General features: G+C 32.5%; 1 protein-coding gene across 5 annotated transcripts; it reads right to left on the bottom strand.

Annotated features, from left to right (window-relative positions):
• Window positions 1–352: 352 nt before the first annotated feature.
• LOC127719317 (uncharacterized) lies at window positions 353–20,654 on the bottom strand. 5 transcript variants are annotated; one of them, XR_007990215.1, is made up of 7 exons: window positions 20,516–20,642; window positions 19,745–19,870; window positions 16,993–17,575; window positions 7,446–7,615; window positions 7,098–7,239; window positions 5,576–5,793; window positions 353–1,644 (listed from the first exon to the last, which is right to left on the bottom strand). XR_007990215.1 is itself a non-coding variant. In XM_052225374.1 (6 exons), exons 1-6 carry the CDS (start codon window positions 20,609–20,611, stop codon window positions 1,633–1,635), a joined length of 1,158 nt encoding a protein of 385 aa, XP_052081334.1. In that variant the 5' UTR covers window positions 20,612–20,654; the 3' UTR covers window positions 353–1,632. The 5 variants fall into 5 exon arrangements, 4 of the variants coding, with proteins under 4 accessions (XP_052081334.1, XP_052081337.1, XP_052081333.1 ...); XM_052225374.1 differs by lacking the exons at window positions 7,098–7,239; window positions 19,745–19,870 and adding an exon at window positions 2,441–2,519 and having other exon boundaries at window positions 20,516–20,654; XM_052225377.1 differs by lacking the exons at window positions 7,098–7,239; window positions 19,745–19,870 and having other exon boundaries at window positions 353–2,195; window positions 20,516–20,654.
• Window positions 20,655–20,763: the final 109 nt, after the last annotated feature.

Here is a 20,763-nt window from a genome sequence, read left to right as displayed (position 1 = left end):
TAAAAAGATACCAAAGATACCAAAGGGACATTCAAAATGATGAGTCGAAAATAAACTGACAACGCCATGGCAAAACAAATAAAAAGACAAAAAAATAAATAACAATATACAATATACAAAGCACAGTATAGAAAACTAAAGACTGAGCAATACGAACCCCACCAAACACCAGTAGCAGTCTCATCGAAATATTCGTCCTATTTATTTTTATTCATACACACTGTATAACAATTAAAAAATGATATACATGTCAATGAGACAACCTCTAACAGAACATAACATAGCAGCTATAGGTCACCGTTCAGACACTGTGCATCTTTTAGCTAGCTTGATACATGAATACAATATAATATATGAAATGTAGGAGGTTTTATTAAATATATATAAAAGAGGGGTGAAAGATACCAGAGGGACAGTCAAACACATAGATCGAAAATAAACTGACAACGCCAATATTTGAAAAAACAACATGGATTAATTCTAATCTGTGCCACTATTATTATCCATATTGAAAAATTATTAATATATGTCATGTAATTGTAAACTCTTGTTACATTTGAAACTGTCGTTTTTGACTATTCAGGTGTCAATATTTGCGGACGCCCAATATGATGAAAGATATCGGAGGAAGAAACATGCATAAATAAAAAGATGTTGGTTACATTGATGTTTATAAATGAAAAGGCAGATATATATCATTCATCTATCTAATAGTCAGATCAAACAAAACTATATTAGGTATGTTAATTTCATTTAGAAAAAATGCCATAAGTAGGGATGATTTATTTAGGGTCCTCAAGTGTTAATACCTTGAGTTAACAATTTCTTTAGGAATCAACTGTACCTTTGTGAAAGTCCATGACTTAAAGTGCAAATACAAACTTTATGGTCGGCATTTCGAGCCATTAAATACACCAAGGAAACCACAAGACAAACTGTATTGTTTCCTTTTTTCAGGTGGGTGAATCGTTAACCCAGAAAATCGAAAAAAAGTAACAGCTGAATATACAACAAAAAATATGTGGTATGATTTCCAATGAAAGAGACACCTCTGCCGTATTTGATTTGTCCGCGATCTCGTCTGGCGATGTTATTATCGATGTTAACATTTCGAAGGGGTATTAAAGTAGTTTTCTAGTTTAAATGAAATGTTATTAATAAATATATGTATTTACCCAAGGTGATGACTATTTTAGAAAATGCTGTGACGGAAAAATGATGAAAGGACCCCTCATTCCTGGAGGTTTTTCAATTTTCATTGATTTATACGTACAATGCAGTTAATCCTCATCATAAGTTACGCTTATCATCTTTAACTTCAATAGATGATAATAATCAAAACTGAACGAAAAGAACATTCTGAAGAACAAACTCATTTTTCAAAATTTGAAGATTTCCCAGGTCATTTCACATACATTGTCTTTATTCTAACAATAACACATTGTATTTGCTTCTCCTCGTTATTTACATCAGATTAGACCAATTTGCTCTTTTACACCCATCACATTCCTGAGTAGCTTTGACTTCAAATGAAGCATCTTCCTATCAATAATTGGTGTAAACTGCATGCAGTATTTCCACTTGCGCTCATGTGGACATGTTCTATAATGATGCAAAACAACATTGTGGGATCTAAGTATTATTCTGAAAAACATATGGTTAAAATGATGAGGATAACAACAAATATATTATGTTTTCGATACATTATAGCTGCATCATCCTGTATTGTAATCGTTGACGTTTTTATTTTAAAAAAGCTACTCAAATACATGTGTTCAACTAATATCCAATATCAGTTTGTTGTTAAAATGAAATAGTGATTTACTCTCGTGGTACAATGCTTGTGTCGGACTTTGTTGTTTTGATCCAAAGGTTTTCTGATTCTACTGCAAGTTCTTGTCTTTCAGTTGCACAATACCTTTTCAGTTCGTAGTCAGGACCATTAATCCTTTTGTAGATGAGATATTGTGTGCAAAAAAATAAATATTTGTGTGTCTATATTGCACAGTCTTAGAGTTATAACACTTCCCATTAACACCATACATCATTATATAATACAACATAAATCATAAAATAATAATACCATAACACCATACGAATACCTGAGAACACTATTTTACCGTACGCTAGTACCCATACACCATACAACATTCCAGTTTTCTCATTAACAGTTGAATTATGTGCGAAAGAAATAACTGAAAATTATCCACAATACAAGGTATTTAAGATAATTGCAATATATCCAATAAACAACTTTATAAAATTTATTGACGTGCATTATATAAGACGTCATAAAAAATAGTGATTAAAAATGTATATTGCAGACAAATATTCAAAGCATTGTCAGTATCATTAAGTTGTATCTATCAAAAGAAAAAGAACTGAAAATTGCGTAACCGAAATCAGTTAAAATTGTGCTAACACTCAGAAATAGTCCTACCAAAGGTCGGTATTTCTTTTCAGGCACATCGGCTTCCTCTACCAAAATCAAACTGACTGCCACGAAATAGACAATAGTGCTGAAATGGCGTTAAACCCTAATAAATCAATAAATCAATCACACAGAAGCTACTTAGAAAGAATGAAAATAAGCTAGTATTATCCTTTAACTTCACTTTCCGCTACATAGATGATGTCCTCTCACTAAATAATTCAAAGTTTGGTGACTATGTTGAACGCATCAATCCCATCGAACTTGCAATACAAGAAAAAACAGATACAGTTAAGTAAGCTTCATATCTTGACATAAATCTAGAAAGTGATCTTGAAAAAAAAAAGATTTTTTTTTGGACGCATGAAATTTATGACGTGTTGTTTTTATCTTTTACAGCACTGATTCGATACCTCTGCTGGTAGACTATCAGTCCCCGAGGGTATCATCAGCTCAGTAGTCAGTAATTCGGTACTGACATGATTTGTAACAAACTATCTAAAATTGCCCGTTGATGTATGTTGAAATTATACAGAAATTAAAGTTTCAAATCCTGAGGCAAAGTTGGCCTCAGATGGATTTGGCTATTTATTTATGTCCTTTTTGGTATATAGCTCTTCAACGTTTTCGGTCCTTATACATCCTTGGCTTTCAAATATTCGGCTTTGAGCGTTACTAATGAAGGTAAATCCAGAAAAGCGCTTCTGACGTGTTGTTTTTTTTTTTTAAATTTTTTATCCATTGTGTCTCCAACTTAGAATATTGTGTTGATGTCTTTTCAAAATTAAAGCCTTTTCTTGATTAAAAGGTATTGTAAGTGAGGTTGAATAACCATGTTATCTTGTTCAATGATGTATTAATAAATCAAAGTTCACAATTAATTGGTTAGAGAAATACACGACTTTAAATAATTATGCATCTGAATATTATCCGTAATTTACAAAGTAAGGCATATTCCAACTTATTTCTAAATATATATAATAAGTATGTTACAGAAATTTCTAGCAAGGAACCTAATTCTAGGCACATCACGATTTACTCGCATAGGGATTTGCGAATAAGTATTTGTAAAGATTTGTAGTAAAACAGATGAAATCATACTATATTTATAAAACAAAAATGGACAAATTGTGTGTAATCATTTTCTTTTCAAATACGTGAAATAGCCAATAATAATCTAAAACAATAAACGGGAAAAACGGCTATAACTAGAAAAAATAACCACAACAAAGAGAACACAGGGATTCGAACCTAAACCGACAAGTCTCTACTTCTAACTTGACTCGATAACTCATTGATCTTATCCTAGCGACTACCAACTTATACTATACGATCGTATATATATATATACAAAAAGCTACAAGTCCTTTGTGTCCGTTGTACCAATGTGTATCATATGTTCATTCATGACATCTAAAATGCAACCCATCGAGAGGTTTCGTCGATGTGTTGATGTCAATCACACATAACATATTTCAAGGAGGGGTTCGATTCCAAGTGAAGGCATATAAAAATTACAAAAGTTAAAGGTAAGGTTTTGAATTTATTCCATTAGTGAACAGAAATCAGTGAATTAACCAATTCAAACTTAATGAAATTAGGCACACAAAGAAAACAATTGAATATAATTTGGTGAGTCTATTTCAGCGACAGATTTATTCTAGAAAAAGAAACCACGTTAAATGAATAGGCTGACGTCATGGCAATAGTTTAACATGAATTCCTTGATAGAGAGTTGTTGCTTAAGAAAGGGTTTAAACCAAAAGTTCCAAGCGGTGAAGTTGAAATCATCCCTTAAATTTCACGGACGAAATCACGAGTTGTTTGATTTTTATGGAATATCAGTTTCATAGAAGACGATGAATATGTTCCAATTGTCGTAACCACAATCCTGTTCTCTTGTTCTCGAAAGTGACCTACCAATTTAGACTTATCACTGGGTTCGCACTTACATAAGCAATACGAGGGGTGCAACAAGTGGAACAGCTTACTCTTCATCACCCCCGGTTTTGACGGGGTTCTCGGTCCTTAGTTTTCTATGTTGTATTTTGTATACTATTTTTGGTCTTCTGATCGTTTTTCGTTTTTTGCCATGTCATTTTCTGTTCGTTTTTGACTTATGAATTTGAATATCCTAGTGTTCTTTTTGTCTCTCTTCTACTACGACGATGTTTCGCACTAGTAATCAATCTTTCTTTGTGTAATTGACTTTGTGAAAAGATTAATGTTCTACCGAAGAAAATACTGATAGCTTAGACACAAGAGAAAATATGAGAACGACGGTATAGTATACCATCGAAAGTAAAACAGAGACAGACATTGTATTATGACAGAGAAGTAGAGACAAAAACAGAAAACGTTAGTCCTGTTAGAGTCCTAAGTCAAGTTGCGGACACAAGAAATTTATAAAGTGTTGTTTTCACTTTTTTAGATGGAAGGGCATTTTAATATGCTGACGTTATGTCATAAAGGGATAGACAACAATATAGATAATGGAATTCCAACAGATATTGAAGCGTGCTTAACGTAATTTTAGTCTTAATGGATATAAAAGTGTGAACGACAGTAAGATGACAACATTTATTACTTCTGTTTTTCAAAAGAAAGCAGATGTTATGGAACAACGGCAACATACTAAGGAAAACATGATCTCATGTTTTACGACAAGTTTTGTGTTTTAATTACACGAAGCGCCACACACATTAACGTGTACAAATCTTCTAGTTGTAAAAAATTGCATGCTTTGGCACCAATTGCGTTTATTGTCATAACAACAGACAAAATAATTGGTTTTTACTGATTTGACTGATTTGACTGATGAAAATTTATTCTATATACTTGTATATTTATTGCTGGTGACTTCGAAGTTCTATGCATTTTACGAAATCTTGTACATCTAGTTTTATTGCTAAAAATATATTCCTATCCCTCCTGTATCAGTTTTAATATTTTGATTAAATGAAAAAAAAACCCGACATTATGAAACAAGTTTATCGTGTATCATTGATCAAATAAATGTGGTCTGTTTTCGTTAAAGGACAAATTTCCAAATTTCAGTAAATATTTTCAGTCTCTGTAAGATGTTAGACAGAAATAATTAACATTACGTAAAATGGTTTTGATGATCTACTATATGAAACATACCTTTCGTATCCAGGTTTTGGTTGGACTTCATGTGTGTTCACATGTTGTGTTCTTTGTGGAATGTACATATTTTTATAACGCTCATATCGAGGTGTTGTTCTTCGTATGTATCGACTTGTAAGTAGGTGATCTACTCCGGAAACTCCCCAGTCTGTTATGAAGAAAGATACATTGAATGTAAATGCTGCAGCCTGCGGATACAATGGTAATAATTCCGACTGAAAGAAAGAAAATATCAAAAAGTGCAATTCTTTAACTAAATACGAATTATATTATATACCGATATTCAAACCCCACTTCTTTGGTAATTTTGCCAATATAACGGAATTATAAAGAACTGTCTTTCAACTGGGAGGTGTAGCTAGATATAAAACCAGGTTTAACCCAACATTTTCATCTATTTGGAAATTACCTTTCCGGAATATTACAGTTGTTTTTCACTCATTCCGTTGATTGATAATGTTTGATTTTCTCAGTTTTTATGGACGTCCCTGTTTTGAATTTACCTTGGAGTTTGGATTTTGTATTATACTTTTTTGGGGACGTTTCTCCCTCGAATATCACTTGTCCTCTAGTCAGAACTTCTGTGTTGACCCGAATTATCATTGATCTGTTAATTGCCTGTTAATATTCTATTTGAAAACAATACCCGAGAAAAAAATATCCATACTCTAATTGACACTTGTTTTCTGAATAACATTTGTTTAAGTTTCTTCAATATTTTTTGGTGTTCTAACTGTTTTTATTCGAGGTTCACCTGTGATTCTGATGTAAACAAAAAACCCGTCTGAATACCAAATTATAAGCTAGGTATTTGTTATGCAAGTAGATCATTTAATATTACATATTAATAAGATAATAATTGTTTTAAATTACACCGGCCCGTTGGGCCTATAAGTCACTTTAAACTTTATGTTCATATTTGCAAGAAGGAATGTGAGATTGTTACTTGTAAAGAAATTCATTCCTTTAGCAGAGCAATACAATATTAAAACGTAGGTGCCTATATAACATAGATGTTACAGGTAGTGATAAAAAAGATGTAGAAACAGTGTCAAAAAGACAACTCTAACCTGGGACAATGGCGTTAGATAAAACAACGTACACAGGTTATTTCAAAAATAATAATTTTGTTGTTAGGAGTACGGAAGTAAACATTTTGTATAAAATTAATAAATTTGTTGTTCAGAGTATGAGTACAGAAGTGGAAATTTATCGTCATACTAAATACTTATCACAGTTGGTACATATTAGAAATAGTGAGACGAGATATAACACAAACTAAGTCAACATTGAATTACAGAAATGCATTACAAATTGTGTCAATAGGTCAAATTAACACGAAACACCCCAAAAAAAAAACAAAAAAAAAAAACAATGAAGCAAATGAGAGCAGTGATACCGTGATGCCTATCATAATTGTGTCCAATTAAAAACATACAACACAACAGTCAAACATCAACACGACGAAAAAACTAACATAACATTACACATAAAAAACTAAATATTTAGCAACACACACCCAACAAATCACAAGGGTGAACTCAGGTGCTCCAGAAGGCCAACAGATCCTCTGTCAGATGCGACAACCGTCATGTTCCTATTGTGTCGGTATACTGCATAGGCATGCTACAATGATAGACGGACATGTGTCTACTCTAACCCTACAACATAGCAAAATTAATTTCCATGGCGAAAAATAAACAGAATCTCCACAGGTAGAGACAACACGTACGAAAACAAAGGCAAATCCAGCACACCAGGCTTTTTGTGATGCTTACGCTATTCAAAGGCTGTATATTTTACAAAAATTGACTACTTTGTGCCATTAAAACAGTTATTTAACCTTTTTAGAAGCTTATTTACATACCTTTAGCATGGCTTTGTATGATATAAATTTGTCTTGCACAATGAATTCGTCAAAATCGATGATTGCTACTAGTTCATAGCCTTGTAAATAAGCCTGGCATGTATAAACAGCAACCTGTTCATCATGACCGCTTTGTTCAATATGCCAATTAGTTGATTCAAATCCACGATCTGAAATGATTATTACGAAATTAGCATGTTTTGTATGTCCAAATGAGATACCAGCCATACGACACACATATGAAACGTTCATATAAAGAACAGCATACAGTTTTAGCAGCGGTAGACTGCTGATAATAAAGAATAAAAAAACTTTCTATCCGCCTCATTTAAAAAAAATCTAGGCAAAGCAGATGGAATGATATGATTCGATATTACTACCTTGAAATTGCTTAATTAGTCAACTTAAAAAAGTCTATCCAAATTATGTTAATATAGTAATAAAATATCAGGTTGTTATAATCAATAGACTTTAGAGGTGAAAGGTCACAGCTCATGTCATAATGCTGTCATAAAATTTTGTAACCAAATAGATTTGAGTCAAATCCTAACTCCAAAAAGGGTTTACACATATCTAAGTTTTTGTAATATACATTGTGTAGCAAAAAATATTTATTGGTTAAGTCTTGGAAGATTCAACCCTTACTGAATGACAATCTTACCGAGATATGGGGACAATTATAAAGAAATAAATACTTCGCATTCCCCGTACCTTAATGTTTCTATGTTTGCTGGACTACCAATCTACTACTAGTTTTCTCTGATTCGTCCGAAAAGCAAAAAAAAAAAAATAAAAAAAAAAATTTAGGCATATTTCCGCGCTACCACTAAAAAAGTCGTTCACCGAGTCTTGGTTTTGTTATAGGAAGGGGAAATCTGAACCAACAACTGGTCACACAATTGCATATGAAAATGTAAGAAAATACAGACAGTGACGTGACCTCTAGTGACATCAGTATTGAACAAAGAGGATTCTTAACTAAAGTTGTGAACAGTGTAGAACGAAGCAAGAGGTTTGACATTGCAAGTTCACGGAATTACGATATAACAAGCCATAATCCAGCAGATTATAGCGATTCGATCATTGGAAGCGGACGAGTGTAGCGAGTGGAAGCTGAGATCAAAACAACTCCATAACACAGGAAGGTACTTGTGAAAACGAATAGCAGATTAGTAATCCAGATGAAAACCAAAGACATATTTGTCACAGTATAGATGTAATCTATCAATACTTAACCTTAACTATATTTTTGTGAGAAAAATCCAAAGATTCTAAAAAATAGGTTAGACAATCATTTATTTGGAATAACGATTTAATACCAGGTTAATTAACCACAATCTTGATTTTCCGAAGATAAGTGGCTTAGTTCCGATTTATTTGTAAATAGAACTGGATTTTGTGGTAACACATAGAAAATATTTCTAAAATTACATATTGCCAAATAAAAAGATTTAGATTTACATATATTTTGACCATTGCTTTTTACATAAAGTTAACCTAACCATAAAGTATCATGTCTTCAGATATAAAAAAAACTCAGTTAAACTATAGAATGGACTTTCACCAAATTTTTTGGTTCAAACTTGAAAAATAAATGAATTAATTTTGTGGGAAATACTTTATTTTTATTTTTTATAAGAATATTTTAAAAGCAAAATTTAGAACAAAATAAAAAAAATCACGTTTTAAATGTCATGCGTCCGGAGTGCTTTTCTGGATTTACCTCCATCAGGACTGTTCAAAGCAGAAAATGTAACAGCCAATGATGTATAAGAACCGAAACAGTTGAAGAGCTGTTTGACTTGATGAAAAGACATAAGAAAATTGTCAAATCCATATAAGGTTAACTTTGATAGAGGAAGTTGAAACCTTTGTTTCCTTATAATTTCAAAATTTACAAACGGACAAATTTAGAAAGATCTGTTGTAACAAAGTTCTGACTACTGAGCTGATAATACCCTCGGGAACTGGTAGTCCACCAGAAGAGGTATCGACTCAATCCTGTAAGAAATGAAAACAACACGTCATGAGCTTCATGCGTCCGCACATAGCAACTGTTATTTCCCTGTTCAAGCGATTGACAATCATTTTTGGAGCTGCACCATGTAGATTTCTTGAAACAGAATAACCATTCGAGTGAGTTTCAAAAGAGAACTGAAGCATATTTCCGACCTTTTGACAGAACTGTTGCCAATTTTTCATTGCATTTAGAATTAAGCTGGAATGCCGTTAAATATCTACGATTGTTGTAAGTATTTCTCTACAAAATATGAGGCGACATTTAAGGAAAACCATACTAAGCAATATTGTATCCAAGCTAAGGAAGGTAAGAGAGGGAAAAGATGCCAAAGGAACATTCAAACTCATAAGTCGAAAGTAAACTAAATAAACCGACAAAGCTATGGCAAAAAAAGAAAAGGATCAAAACGCAACATAGAAAACATATACTTTTACGTATTTTTTTTCAAAATTCAAACTGATAAACTGTTGCTGATATTTGTGAATAACTATCAGAGATTGTTAATTAAACCAAAAAGGGCTACTTTATTGGCAAACATACCAATTCTAGAAAATGTAAAGAAAATTAAAAAATATCCAAATTATGAGCACTATTTTCCTAAAAAAAAAACAAGCACGATAACATGTGTAAAAGATAAGCACGGAAATGTCCCAATTGTCGATACAACAATCCTGTCATTTTTTCATGATGTTAAAATCATCGAATGAGACTAGTCACCTGTACTTGCATTAACAACACGACTGGTGCCTAATGTGAAACACGAAGTGCTTACCGTTTCCGAGCACCTGAGTTCATCCCGGTGTTAAGAAAGTTTCTGTTGCTCAATATTTCGTTTCCAATGTTATGTTAATGCAAAGTATCTTTCGTCTCTCTAGATTTATAGGTTTTTACAAATCATATGTTAATCTACAACATATCTCAAAATTAACAAAAAATGACAATACAATTAAAAAAGGTATCGACTCCCTCAATCCTGCAAGATTTTATACTTTTAAAAAGGCTTTTTGATCATCGTGTTGGTGTTTTCGACTGAACTTGTATCTGTCAATTTTCGTTCATCAATATCAAAAATACATATATTTGGTAATTGTTAAGTATTAAATATAGAGGAATGTTTTAAAGATTTCAACAAACAAACTTTGAGATCAATTATGATATAATTCAATAAATATTTGAGTATCCCTGAATTTTTACAGACTCAACTTAAGCTTGTGAAATCCATATATGACTTTTTTTAATATTCTACCGTGTCAGATGAAGCTCATGTGACCACAGTTTTTCATTAAAATCATTGCGTATGAAACTGAGAACAAAAATTTAGAAAATGTTCCTCAAACGGTATTTATGTTTTAACCTATGGAAGTACTCAGCAATCAAATTTTTTTTTGTTATTACGAGAATTTTGAGACTACATGCACTATGTATTTTTTCTTGGACATACGGACCATAAGTGACTGTCTTTGGTATAAAATTATATGTGGTCCTATAGCATGAATGAGGACGTTTGGTAACCACATCAACGATAAAGATGGCAGATATATCAACGACGAAAACGTTGTGTTGCTAAAGGACAAAACCCTGTGTCTTACCAAGTTCCCAGTGAGTCTTATGTTGAATTTGTTTAACAGTTCCGATTACATGTACGTCCACTAACCGGAAGAACAAACATTTAGAAATTGAAGCGATCACAAACATATAGCAACTGCATATTTGATTCTCCTCATAGGAAACAATTGTAAATAATAAGGTGTAAGTTTTAGAATTAGATATTCAATAGACATCAGACGGAAATTAAACTAACACAATCAACTGATTGTTAATGTGTTCATAAATTTTCAGGTACCATTTTACAGAACATCTAAACGACTTTACACTATTTTTGAGACTGTGATTCTTGATTTGTCTGAACATAAGTAAACCACGCTACCAAAGGGGGCACAGAACACCCAAAGGTGTTAACTCTTTAAAAATCAGCGGAACGTTTTAATCACCTAATAAGAGAAATCAAGCTCCTCAATGATCAAAATAAGTGTTTGTAAAATTGTGTGGTTCAAATTACTTGATTTTTAAAAACGTTTTTGTCAATAGATCAAAGTTAATATTTTGTAAAAAATTTAAGAAAATTAAACGAGCCAAATCTATATTAGTCAAAGTGTTGGGTCTCTCCTTTATTCCTAGGAAAATTGTGAAAACGCACCTTCAATTACATTTGAATTGATTATAAATTATGATGTTTCACCTGTCTGGATTGAACGATATTTTTTAGTTTCATTTTCATTTTACCTATGAATATTACTGTAATAATTCTTATAGGATTACAATTATAACTTCAATAACAAGTTGTTCCATCTATATTCCCCGAAATTGCGATTGTAGGCTTCTGGTTATAAGTATTGCCCAGGCATATGCCACATTTATCTGCATATAGAAGTTGTATAAAATTGAGAATGGAAATGGGGAATGTGTCAAAGAGACAACAACCCGACCATAGAACAGACAACAGCAGAAGGTCACCAACAGTTCTTCAATGCAGCGAGAAATTCCCGCACCCGGAGGCGTCCTTCAGCTGGCCCCTAAACAAATATATATACTAGTTCAGTGATAATGAACGCCATACTAAACTCCAAATTGTACACAAGAAACTAAAATTAAAAATAATACAAGACTAACAAAGGCTAGAGGCTCCTGCCTTGGGACAGGCGCAAAAATGCGGCGGGGTTAAACATGTTTATGAGATCTCAACCCTCCCCCTATACCTCTAACCAATGTAGAAAAGTAAACGCATAACAATACGCACATTAAAATTCAGTTCAAGAGAAGTCCGAGTCTGATGTCAGAAGATGTAACCAAAGAAAATAAACAAAATGACAATAATACATAAATAACAACAGACTACTAGCAGTTAACTGACATGCCAGCTCCAGACTTCAATTAAACTGATTGAAAGATTATGTCTTCATCATATGAATATCAGGCACAATCCTTCCCGTTAGGGGTATAGTATCATACCATCATAACATATATGAGAAGAACATAACCCGTGTCATGCCAACAACTGGTTTTTAAATAAATGTGTTTAGTGCCGATGCAAAGACCCTATAAGTGAATCAATATTAACGCCAAAATATGCAATCTTTAATGACCTGACAACAGTATCGTAACTATATCCCTTCTTAATAAGTCTATTTAAAGGTTTTGTTAGCTTCAGAGGTGAATACTGACATTTTTGTGCTTTATAAAGAATATTTCCATAAAAAATTGGATGTGAAATACCTGAACGTATAAGAAGTCTCAAGTTGAGCTATATTTACGAATGATGTCCTTATACCGATGATAAAATTTAGTAAATGTTTTGACTAGTTTGTGATATCGAAAACCCTGGTGTAATAATTTTTCAGTAATACATAAATTTCTCTCGTTAAAATCGAAAACATTGTTACATACACGAGCGAATCGTACAAGTTGAGATATATAAACACCGTAAGATGGTGACAAGGGAACGTCACCATCTAAAAATGGATAATTAACGATAGGAAATGAAAAATCATCTCTTTTATCATATATTTTAGTATTAAGCTTTCCGTTAATGATATAGATATCAAGATCGAGGAAAGGGCAGTGGTCATTGTTAGTATTAGATTTATTTAAAGTAAGTTCAACAGGATAAATTTCTTTAGTATACATACTGAAGTCGTCATTATTGAGAGCCAAAATATCATCCAAATATCTAAAAGTATTATTAAATTTGTGTATCAGATGTTGTTTCGATGGGTCTTTGCTGATTTTTGTCATAAATTGTAACTCATAGCAATACAAAAAAAGGTCCGGAATAAGTGGTGCACAGTTAGTCCCCATTGGAATTCCGATAACCTGACGATATACGGAATCTCCAAAGCGAACAAAAATGTTATCTGATAAAAATTCAAGGGCATATATAGTATCAAAGCATGTCCAATTGACATATTTTTTTGTTTATTGCTACTAAAAAATGACCTAAAAGAGTTTGAACATATGAATGAACATTAGTATTGTTTTGAATTAAATGCTAGTAGATTTATCATGAATGTATTTCTTTTTCTTTTTTTTGGACTAAAATCCAGTCATTATCAAATTAGAAAATCCCGGTTACATATAAAAATAAGAAGATGTGGTATAATTGCAAGCAAGCCAACTCTCACAAGAGACCAAATGACACTGAAATTAACAACTATGTGTCACCGTACGGCCTTTAACAATGAGCAAAACCCATACCGCATAGTCAGCTATAAAAGGCCCCGAAATGATAAATGCAAAACAATTAAAACGAGAAAACTTACAGTTTAATTTATGTACAAAATAATGAACGTGAAACAAACGACAACCAATGAATTACAGGCTCCAGAATTAGGACAGGCACATACATAAAGTGGCGGGGTTAAACATGTTAGCAAGCGCCCAAACCTCCTCCAACCTGGGACAGTGATGTAACAGTACAACATAAGAACAAACTATAAAAATCAGTTGAAAAAAGCTTAACTCATCAGATGGATACAAACAGAAATACATATAACAAAAACACAGAGTTGACCTGTGTAGTGATATTTGACACGTTTCTATGATAAACAAGTGACTGAGCTTAATTATTTGTGTTAATTTAGAAAGTAGGGGAACATAGAATAAATGTGTTAAAACTATGGAGCTATTAAATGTGTTCAAAGTATTAAATTTTCAAAGGACTTATTGTCTTAAAAAAGGGATTTTTTACCACGAGGAGCCGCATCACGAAAGAATTCTCGGGGTTTGCTAATTTACGGAAAAAGTAATCTCACTTCGTACCCCGAAAATTTAACCACATATGTAAAAATGTCACAGCTTCGAAATGAGCTATCATACATATCCAAGTTTACGATATGGACTGGGCTACAGGAAAAAACGTTACCATTACCGCCTATGTAAAAACAATTAAAGATATTGACCCAACTACAGAATAAAAACGAATACGTAAAACAACCTAAATCAGCACATAAAAAAAGACACAGCCGAACAACATATTATATGTTAGCCGAAGACTAGAGTTCAAGAATAGGTTTGTAATACTGATATGACATGTATTAATAACAATGAAAATTACAATACTTATTAATATACAATTGTGGTAGTAATTAGATAATTAATTGTATTATCAAGCTATGTCGGTATTTCTTTTAAATCAAACTGTATAAATTTAGTTGACCCAAACTAAAATCTTATAAATGAACTGGGTGATTAATTATCTTCACCGTAACACAAGAATTGAACAGACAAAAATAAGATTTACAACTACAAACGATAAGACATTTGACAAAATCCGACGAGAATAACAAATATAACATAAAAACTAAATACATGGATTTTGGATAAAAAAATACCGTGACACGTCTTATAGCTATGCCAATTCACACTCAGCAAAACAGTCACAATCAAGAATAAGTCACGTTCGGTACTTAAAAGATCAGACGACGTAATGGCAAACCACAATCTAACACGTGGTAAAAATGTCCTTATTTAGTTTGGACAAAGACACATCGTATGAATCAACCAATTCGTGATGGTGTCCATAAAATTTACGGAGTGTCATTTTTAATCTGTCCTCCTCATAACTTTGTTGGAGCAGTTTCTGCTTTAGGAGCACACTCCTGTATATGAAGTCCGTATAGTGTGAACATGCACGAGCATAACGTATCAACTGAGAAATGTAAACTCCATACGAAGGGGCAGCGGGCATGTTACCGCTGAGAAATGGGAAATTGATAATTGGGAAGTTGAAATCGTCCGGTTTATCATAGATTTTCGTGTGAAGTCGTCCATCTGTGTCAATATTGAGGAAATGATCATGGTATGAAGCAGTCCTTCTAGTATCAGTAGTATCCTTAATTTCAAGTTCACTGGGATATATGAGATGTAAGTATTGGCTGAAATATGGGTCACAACAGACACGGGCATAGCATAGCGAACAAGTTGTGATACATAAACACCGTAAGATGGTGCCAAAGGAACATCATCGTCCAAAAAAGGAAAATTAACATTAGAGAACGAAAAATCGTCCTTTTTGTCGTAATTTTTAGAGTAGAGTTTCCCGTGTAAAACTGAAATATCTAAATCTAAGAAAAAGGAGTTATTACCGTTTATATTTGATTTATCTAAAGTAAGTTCCTTTGGGTAAATTTCGGCAGTACATTTAGAAAGTTCTGGTGGCCTTGGGCTGTTATCTGCTCCTTGGTCGGGTTATTGTCTCTTTGACACATTCCACAGTTCCATTCTCAATTTTATTGATTATTTAACGAAAATATATCATTACGATAACGGTAAGTGTTGTTGAATTTATCAATTAAATGCAATTTAGATGGGTCTTTACTGAGTTTGGTCATAAACTGTGATTCATAACAGTACAAGAACAAGTCTGCTATTAAGGGGGCGCAATTGGTGCCCATAGGAATACCTACAACCTGTCGATTAACTTTATTGCCGAAACGTACATAAATGTTATCAAGGAGAAAAATCTCATCACACCTCCAGTAAGTATATCTAGCATATTTACTTTTCTCATTAGAGAAGAAGGCTTTAAATGAGTTAGTTCCACTATTTTCATTTATTTTATTACAAAAGTTAATGATAAGTTCTTTCATAGTAGTTAAGGAACAAGTTAAAAGCACTGAAATACTAGTTGTAGAACACTTACTAGAGGCCAAAATAAAACAATATTTGACTGTTTTTTTGTGTAGTTTAGGTTACCAATACATAGTAGGGACCTTCAAATGTTCAGAAGAGGCCTTAAGCTGTGATGTGGTTATGATATGATTGTTAACTATATGACTCTCTGTGGAGCGCATGAACTTGAATGTAGAAGAATTTAAAATTTCATTCTAAAGAACGTCCGTGTAGTATTTACGGCATACCACCAACACATTGTTGGCTGCTTTTTCGGCCGGTACAAACACAAACCGCTTTGAAAGTACTTGAAGTTTATTTTCTATTCTAGAAATAGGCGTATTATGTACTCTTTTATTTATTTCTGAATAATTTCAAAATGTGATATTCGAATACATTTACTTAGATAAGAATCAAGAGACTTTTTATCAGATGTTTCCCGTTTACACCAATTTTTACTATATGATGAAAAAGTGTCTTTCCATCTTTATTTGCACTTAAAAACTGTGGATTGAAATACAAGCAAGTGCAAAACAGTAATGCATCTTGTAATATGTTTGTTTTCATTTAATGTCTAAAACAAACGTACAGAAGGTAGAAAAGCATCCTATGATTCCACAATGCCAATGAATGACTACAGATAAAGATTTTTTGTTGTAGCGGCAAACCTTAATATTCATATAGAAGATTATGCTATTACCTGGGAAAATATATTTGGATTATTAATATAAAAAATGAGCTCACTGGTATGTCATAATATTCAAATTCTGCAATAGAGTCAGTACATAAGGGGATATATATTTTCCCTTAAATATAGACAGACATATATTTATATATATATACATATATAATTTGTAATACCTGGTTTTCCTGGTAGCACTCTTGGATATGGCAACATTTTTAATAAACCCATTTGTTGATAGTACCTAAACACTTTGAATGCTTCGTCATTTATATATTGCAACATAACGACAACAGTATCTACATCCATCATTATCTGGTATTCAAACCATTCAATTAGATTTGTAGGATTGAGATGATCAAAAGCAATTTTCGCACACACTCCTGCACCATGTTCCATAACTATAGGATAAATGACAGACGTGACTGAAATACATGGATCGCAAGGGTTCCCATTCTCAACCAGTCCTATGTGTACTGGCTTGAATTTAATGTTCTTTACCGGGCACTGGTATTGCTTAGCCGGTAGTCCAGGATTCATCAATCTATGCGTAAAGCTGTCTTTGACTGTTGCCTTTGATCGATGCGTACTTGATTTGTTTTCACTAAATATACAGCATTCGAAAATTGATTGGAAAGTAGAACCATCAAGAACATTAATCACAATATATTCAACTGATGTCCATTCTAATTTAGCTTCAGCTATTGAGTTGAAGAGATACACAGTTTCAAATAAAGTGTCAGAAGGACAGTATTCGTCATGCTGCAAAAGGAAGAACTTATTTCATTTGTAATTGCATAGTGAAAAAAATCAAGAACAAAAACTAAAGCAAAAAATGGACTATAACAAAATAGAATAAAATGAAATACAAACACGTGTATGCAGAACTTGTTTCCTTTGCTCATTGTATTACAGGTTGAACTGTATAGATACATTTATTAGCAGCCGCAAAATATTAAAGAGTTTTCGTGCGTTGTTTTTAAGATAAATCATGACATTGGTTTTATTTTTTGAATTATTCCTTTTTTTCCATACTAGGGCCCTCTATAGATGATTACGAAAACGGTTTACTCATTGTTTAGCACAGTGTTGAGGACCATAATTGTTAACAACCTTATCTGTTGTTGTATGCTATATAGGTTTGGCAATTGAATCAAATACTGTAAATTCAGAAATAATTGCGGTGTTTTTATTAATGCGAATAATGCGACTGCATGAGTATAGCAATAATAAGAACTCGCACACTGATATCTGATGTATATATCTGTATGCAACTTTTCCTGAAATCGCAATAATTAATCTTGCATTAATTTCCATTCTGAAAAAATCGCAATGATAAATCCACGCAATAATTTCTGAATTTACAGTGTCCTTTCGTCTATATGTGTTGCGTAAAACATGTTCAATACTCTTAATTACGTTTTTTTGTGCTCTTTTTATATGTCTATGTATCTTTTAATTTTTACTGTTCAGTTCATTTTTGGTAATATCCGTTTGGTGTTGCTCGCTATTAACACATCCCGCCAATGTGTTATTGTGCTTTGGTAATTTTTTGTGTTCTTGTCTCTCATTTTTGCGTATGTGCTTAATTTGTCTATAGAGTATCTTTATGCCATTTTGTTTTTCTTTGTTGACATAGCTGTTTTTTTTATAGTGATTAAAATTGTAACACAATGTTGACTGCTGTATTCCAACTTTTAACATTTTTACCTTTTATGTCTGTTTGTTTTGCTCACATCATTGTCAATCCAATGGAATTCTATGAAACTGTCATACAAGTGAGAGGTTTAACTAGCTATAAAACAAGGTTTAATCCACCATTTTCTACACAAGGAAATGTCTGTACCAAGTCAGGAATATGACAGTTGTTTTCCATTTATTTGATGTGTTTGAGCTTTTGATTTTGCCATTTGATAAGGAACTGTTCGTTTTGAATTTCCTTGGAATTCGTCTTTTTTTATTATTTTACTTTTTTCAAAACAGATCTTCCCTTTCAGGTGTTGAGGTGACGCATTTGCACCTACATAATCGTCACAACGGGTACCACAGTTAGAACAGAACCTGCCTACCCTTCCGGAACACCTGAGATCTCCCTTGGTGTTTGTCTTATGGTCGTAATTGTTCTTTGTCATGGCATTGTCAGTAATGTTTTGACTTATCAGGTTGACTGTTCCTTTGACATCTTCCAACTCCTTTTTACATGTACGCGTGGTCATCAGACAGTCATCAGAACCATCGTTTTTTTAATTTTTGTTATGGTTATAAATCAAATGCGTTATTGAAAGATGCTTTCAGTGATAACGATTTTTCATAGTACTTTATAAAATGATATATAGTATTAGAAGATTAAGGAAACAATTTATTTTTATTTCACATGAGCTTATTTTCAAGGCTAAATGTTTCAAAATATCGATCATTTAAATATTGGAATGTAAATATTACTTAACCTGTCAGGAAACACGTATATTGCTTAAGGAATAACAGAAAGCAACAACACTATTGAACTTTGCAACAATAGTTTATATAAATTTTATCGATGAAAAGCGGTCCTAGGGCAGGATACTTCAACGTTGAGCAGAAAAGCCGAAAGTCAATTTTAGATCAGATCTAGATTAATCGCGTTTTGTCAAGTTCGACATTAACTTATTGCAGGACTGGCTTCAAAGTTAACTTCATTTTTCAAACAGTCATATAAACAGTCCTAGGACTAAGTCTGCTAATTAAGTTCATTTGATTTTGGTCCTAGGATCGGTCGAAGCAGTCTTAAAATGTGCAACGAGATAACTTTGATCAGTCAAAAATACTTATTATGAAGTTAACCTGATGCACAGGTTAGGACTACACCCATTTATAGTTCATCAAAACATTATCAGGCACTCACAGTTTAGGTAAGCTGGTGAAATGTTTCAATATTTTAAATTCGTGACTTACATTCAAATGACCATCCAGGTTTTGATACTTATATCAGTGAACACATGGCGTTCAACATAATGCAATGTCAGGGTATGTGGTCATTTGTACATGTATGAACGTACATTTACTCTAGATATTCCATACCTAAGATACAATGATAGAAAATTGAAACTGTAATTCTAATTAAAAGTTAATAGCAGGGACATTATTTTATTTGAGTTGAATACATGAGGCAGAAGATACCAAGGGGATGTTAATGTCTCATAAATCGCAGAAAAACCCACAAAACCATGGCAAAAAACAAAAATCGTGAAAACGACGACAAAACATGAGATAATATTTGCATCATTCATATTATTTTCACTATTTTCTTAACCTAGTTATGAAAATTAATTGACATTTAAAATCGTAATGTACTGAAATGTTTTTCAACATACACTTACGTTTAGTAAAGGAACATTTTCATATAATAACATGTCAATGATAACATCTTCATTATAGTTGTGTTTCTTTTTTTCAAATTGAAATACCCTTTTCTTCTTTTCAAAACAAACTATTATAAGTGTTTGCCAAAATACAAATTCGACATTCATTGCAATTCATTATTATAAATAAGGAAATTATCAAAATATCAAAATATAGACCTTCTTATTTGCATTGATTATATATAAAACAATAGCACAAACAAATGAAAAATATCATGTCAGATTATTTGAGAAGTTGTAATTTAAATTGACACCAGTGCGGCAGTTTCAGGTAACAAAATATAATAGCTATGTTTATACGTACAGTTTGATCGTTATTCATTCTCATCAAGCTAATGCACATAATAAGCACTAGACAAAGTATAACGTTCCTTATCCTCCGACATTTTCTCGTAATCATACTTGCATTTTAAAAACAAAACTCAACTCACCGTAAAATCACAATAAGTGTTGAGATTTCGATATGCCGATTTTAACGTGCATATTGCAGTTATATTTTGCACGCAATGACGATTTCATTAAAGCACTGAATTTAAAAAGTTACTTTTATTC

The sequence above is a fragment of the Mytilus californianus genome, unplaced genomic scaffold (genome assembly GCF_021869535.1).
Source record: "Mytilus californianus isolate M0D057914Y unplaced genomic scaffold, xbMytCali1.0.p SCAF_11, whole genome shotgun sequence".
Classification (NCBI taxonomy): Eukaryota; Metazoa; Mollusca; class Bivalvia; order Mytilida; family Mytilidae; genus Mytilus; species Mytilus californianus.
Note: the sequence above shows the minus strand (reverse complement) of the source record. Positions and strands in the feature narration are given on the sequence as shown.

What these genes read in the sequence shown, in the direction of transcription:
- LOC127719317 (XM_052225373.1), bottom strand. Translation starts at nt 20,611, where the DNA reads ATGATTACGAGAAAATGTCGGAGGATAAGGAACGTTATACTTTGTCTA. An exon ending in AGTGCTACCAGGAAAACCAG is followed by an intron (nt 7,616 to 16,992) that starts GTATTACAAATT and finishes TAATCATTTCAG; the next exon opens with ATCGTGGATTTGAATCAACT. An exon ending in CATACAAAGCCATGCTAAAG is followed by an intron (nt 5,794 to 7,445) that starts GTATGTAAATAA and finishes TCTTTCTTTCAG; the next exon opens with TCGGAATTATTACCATTGTA.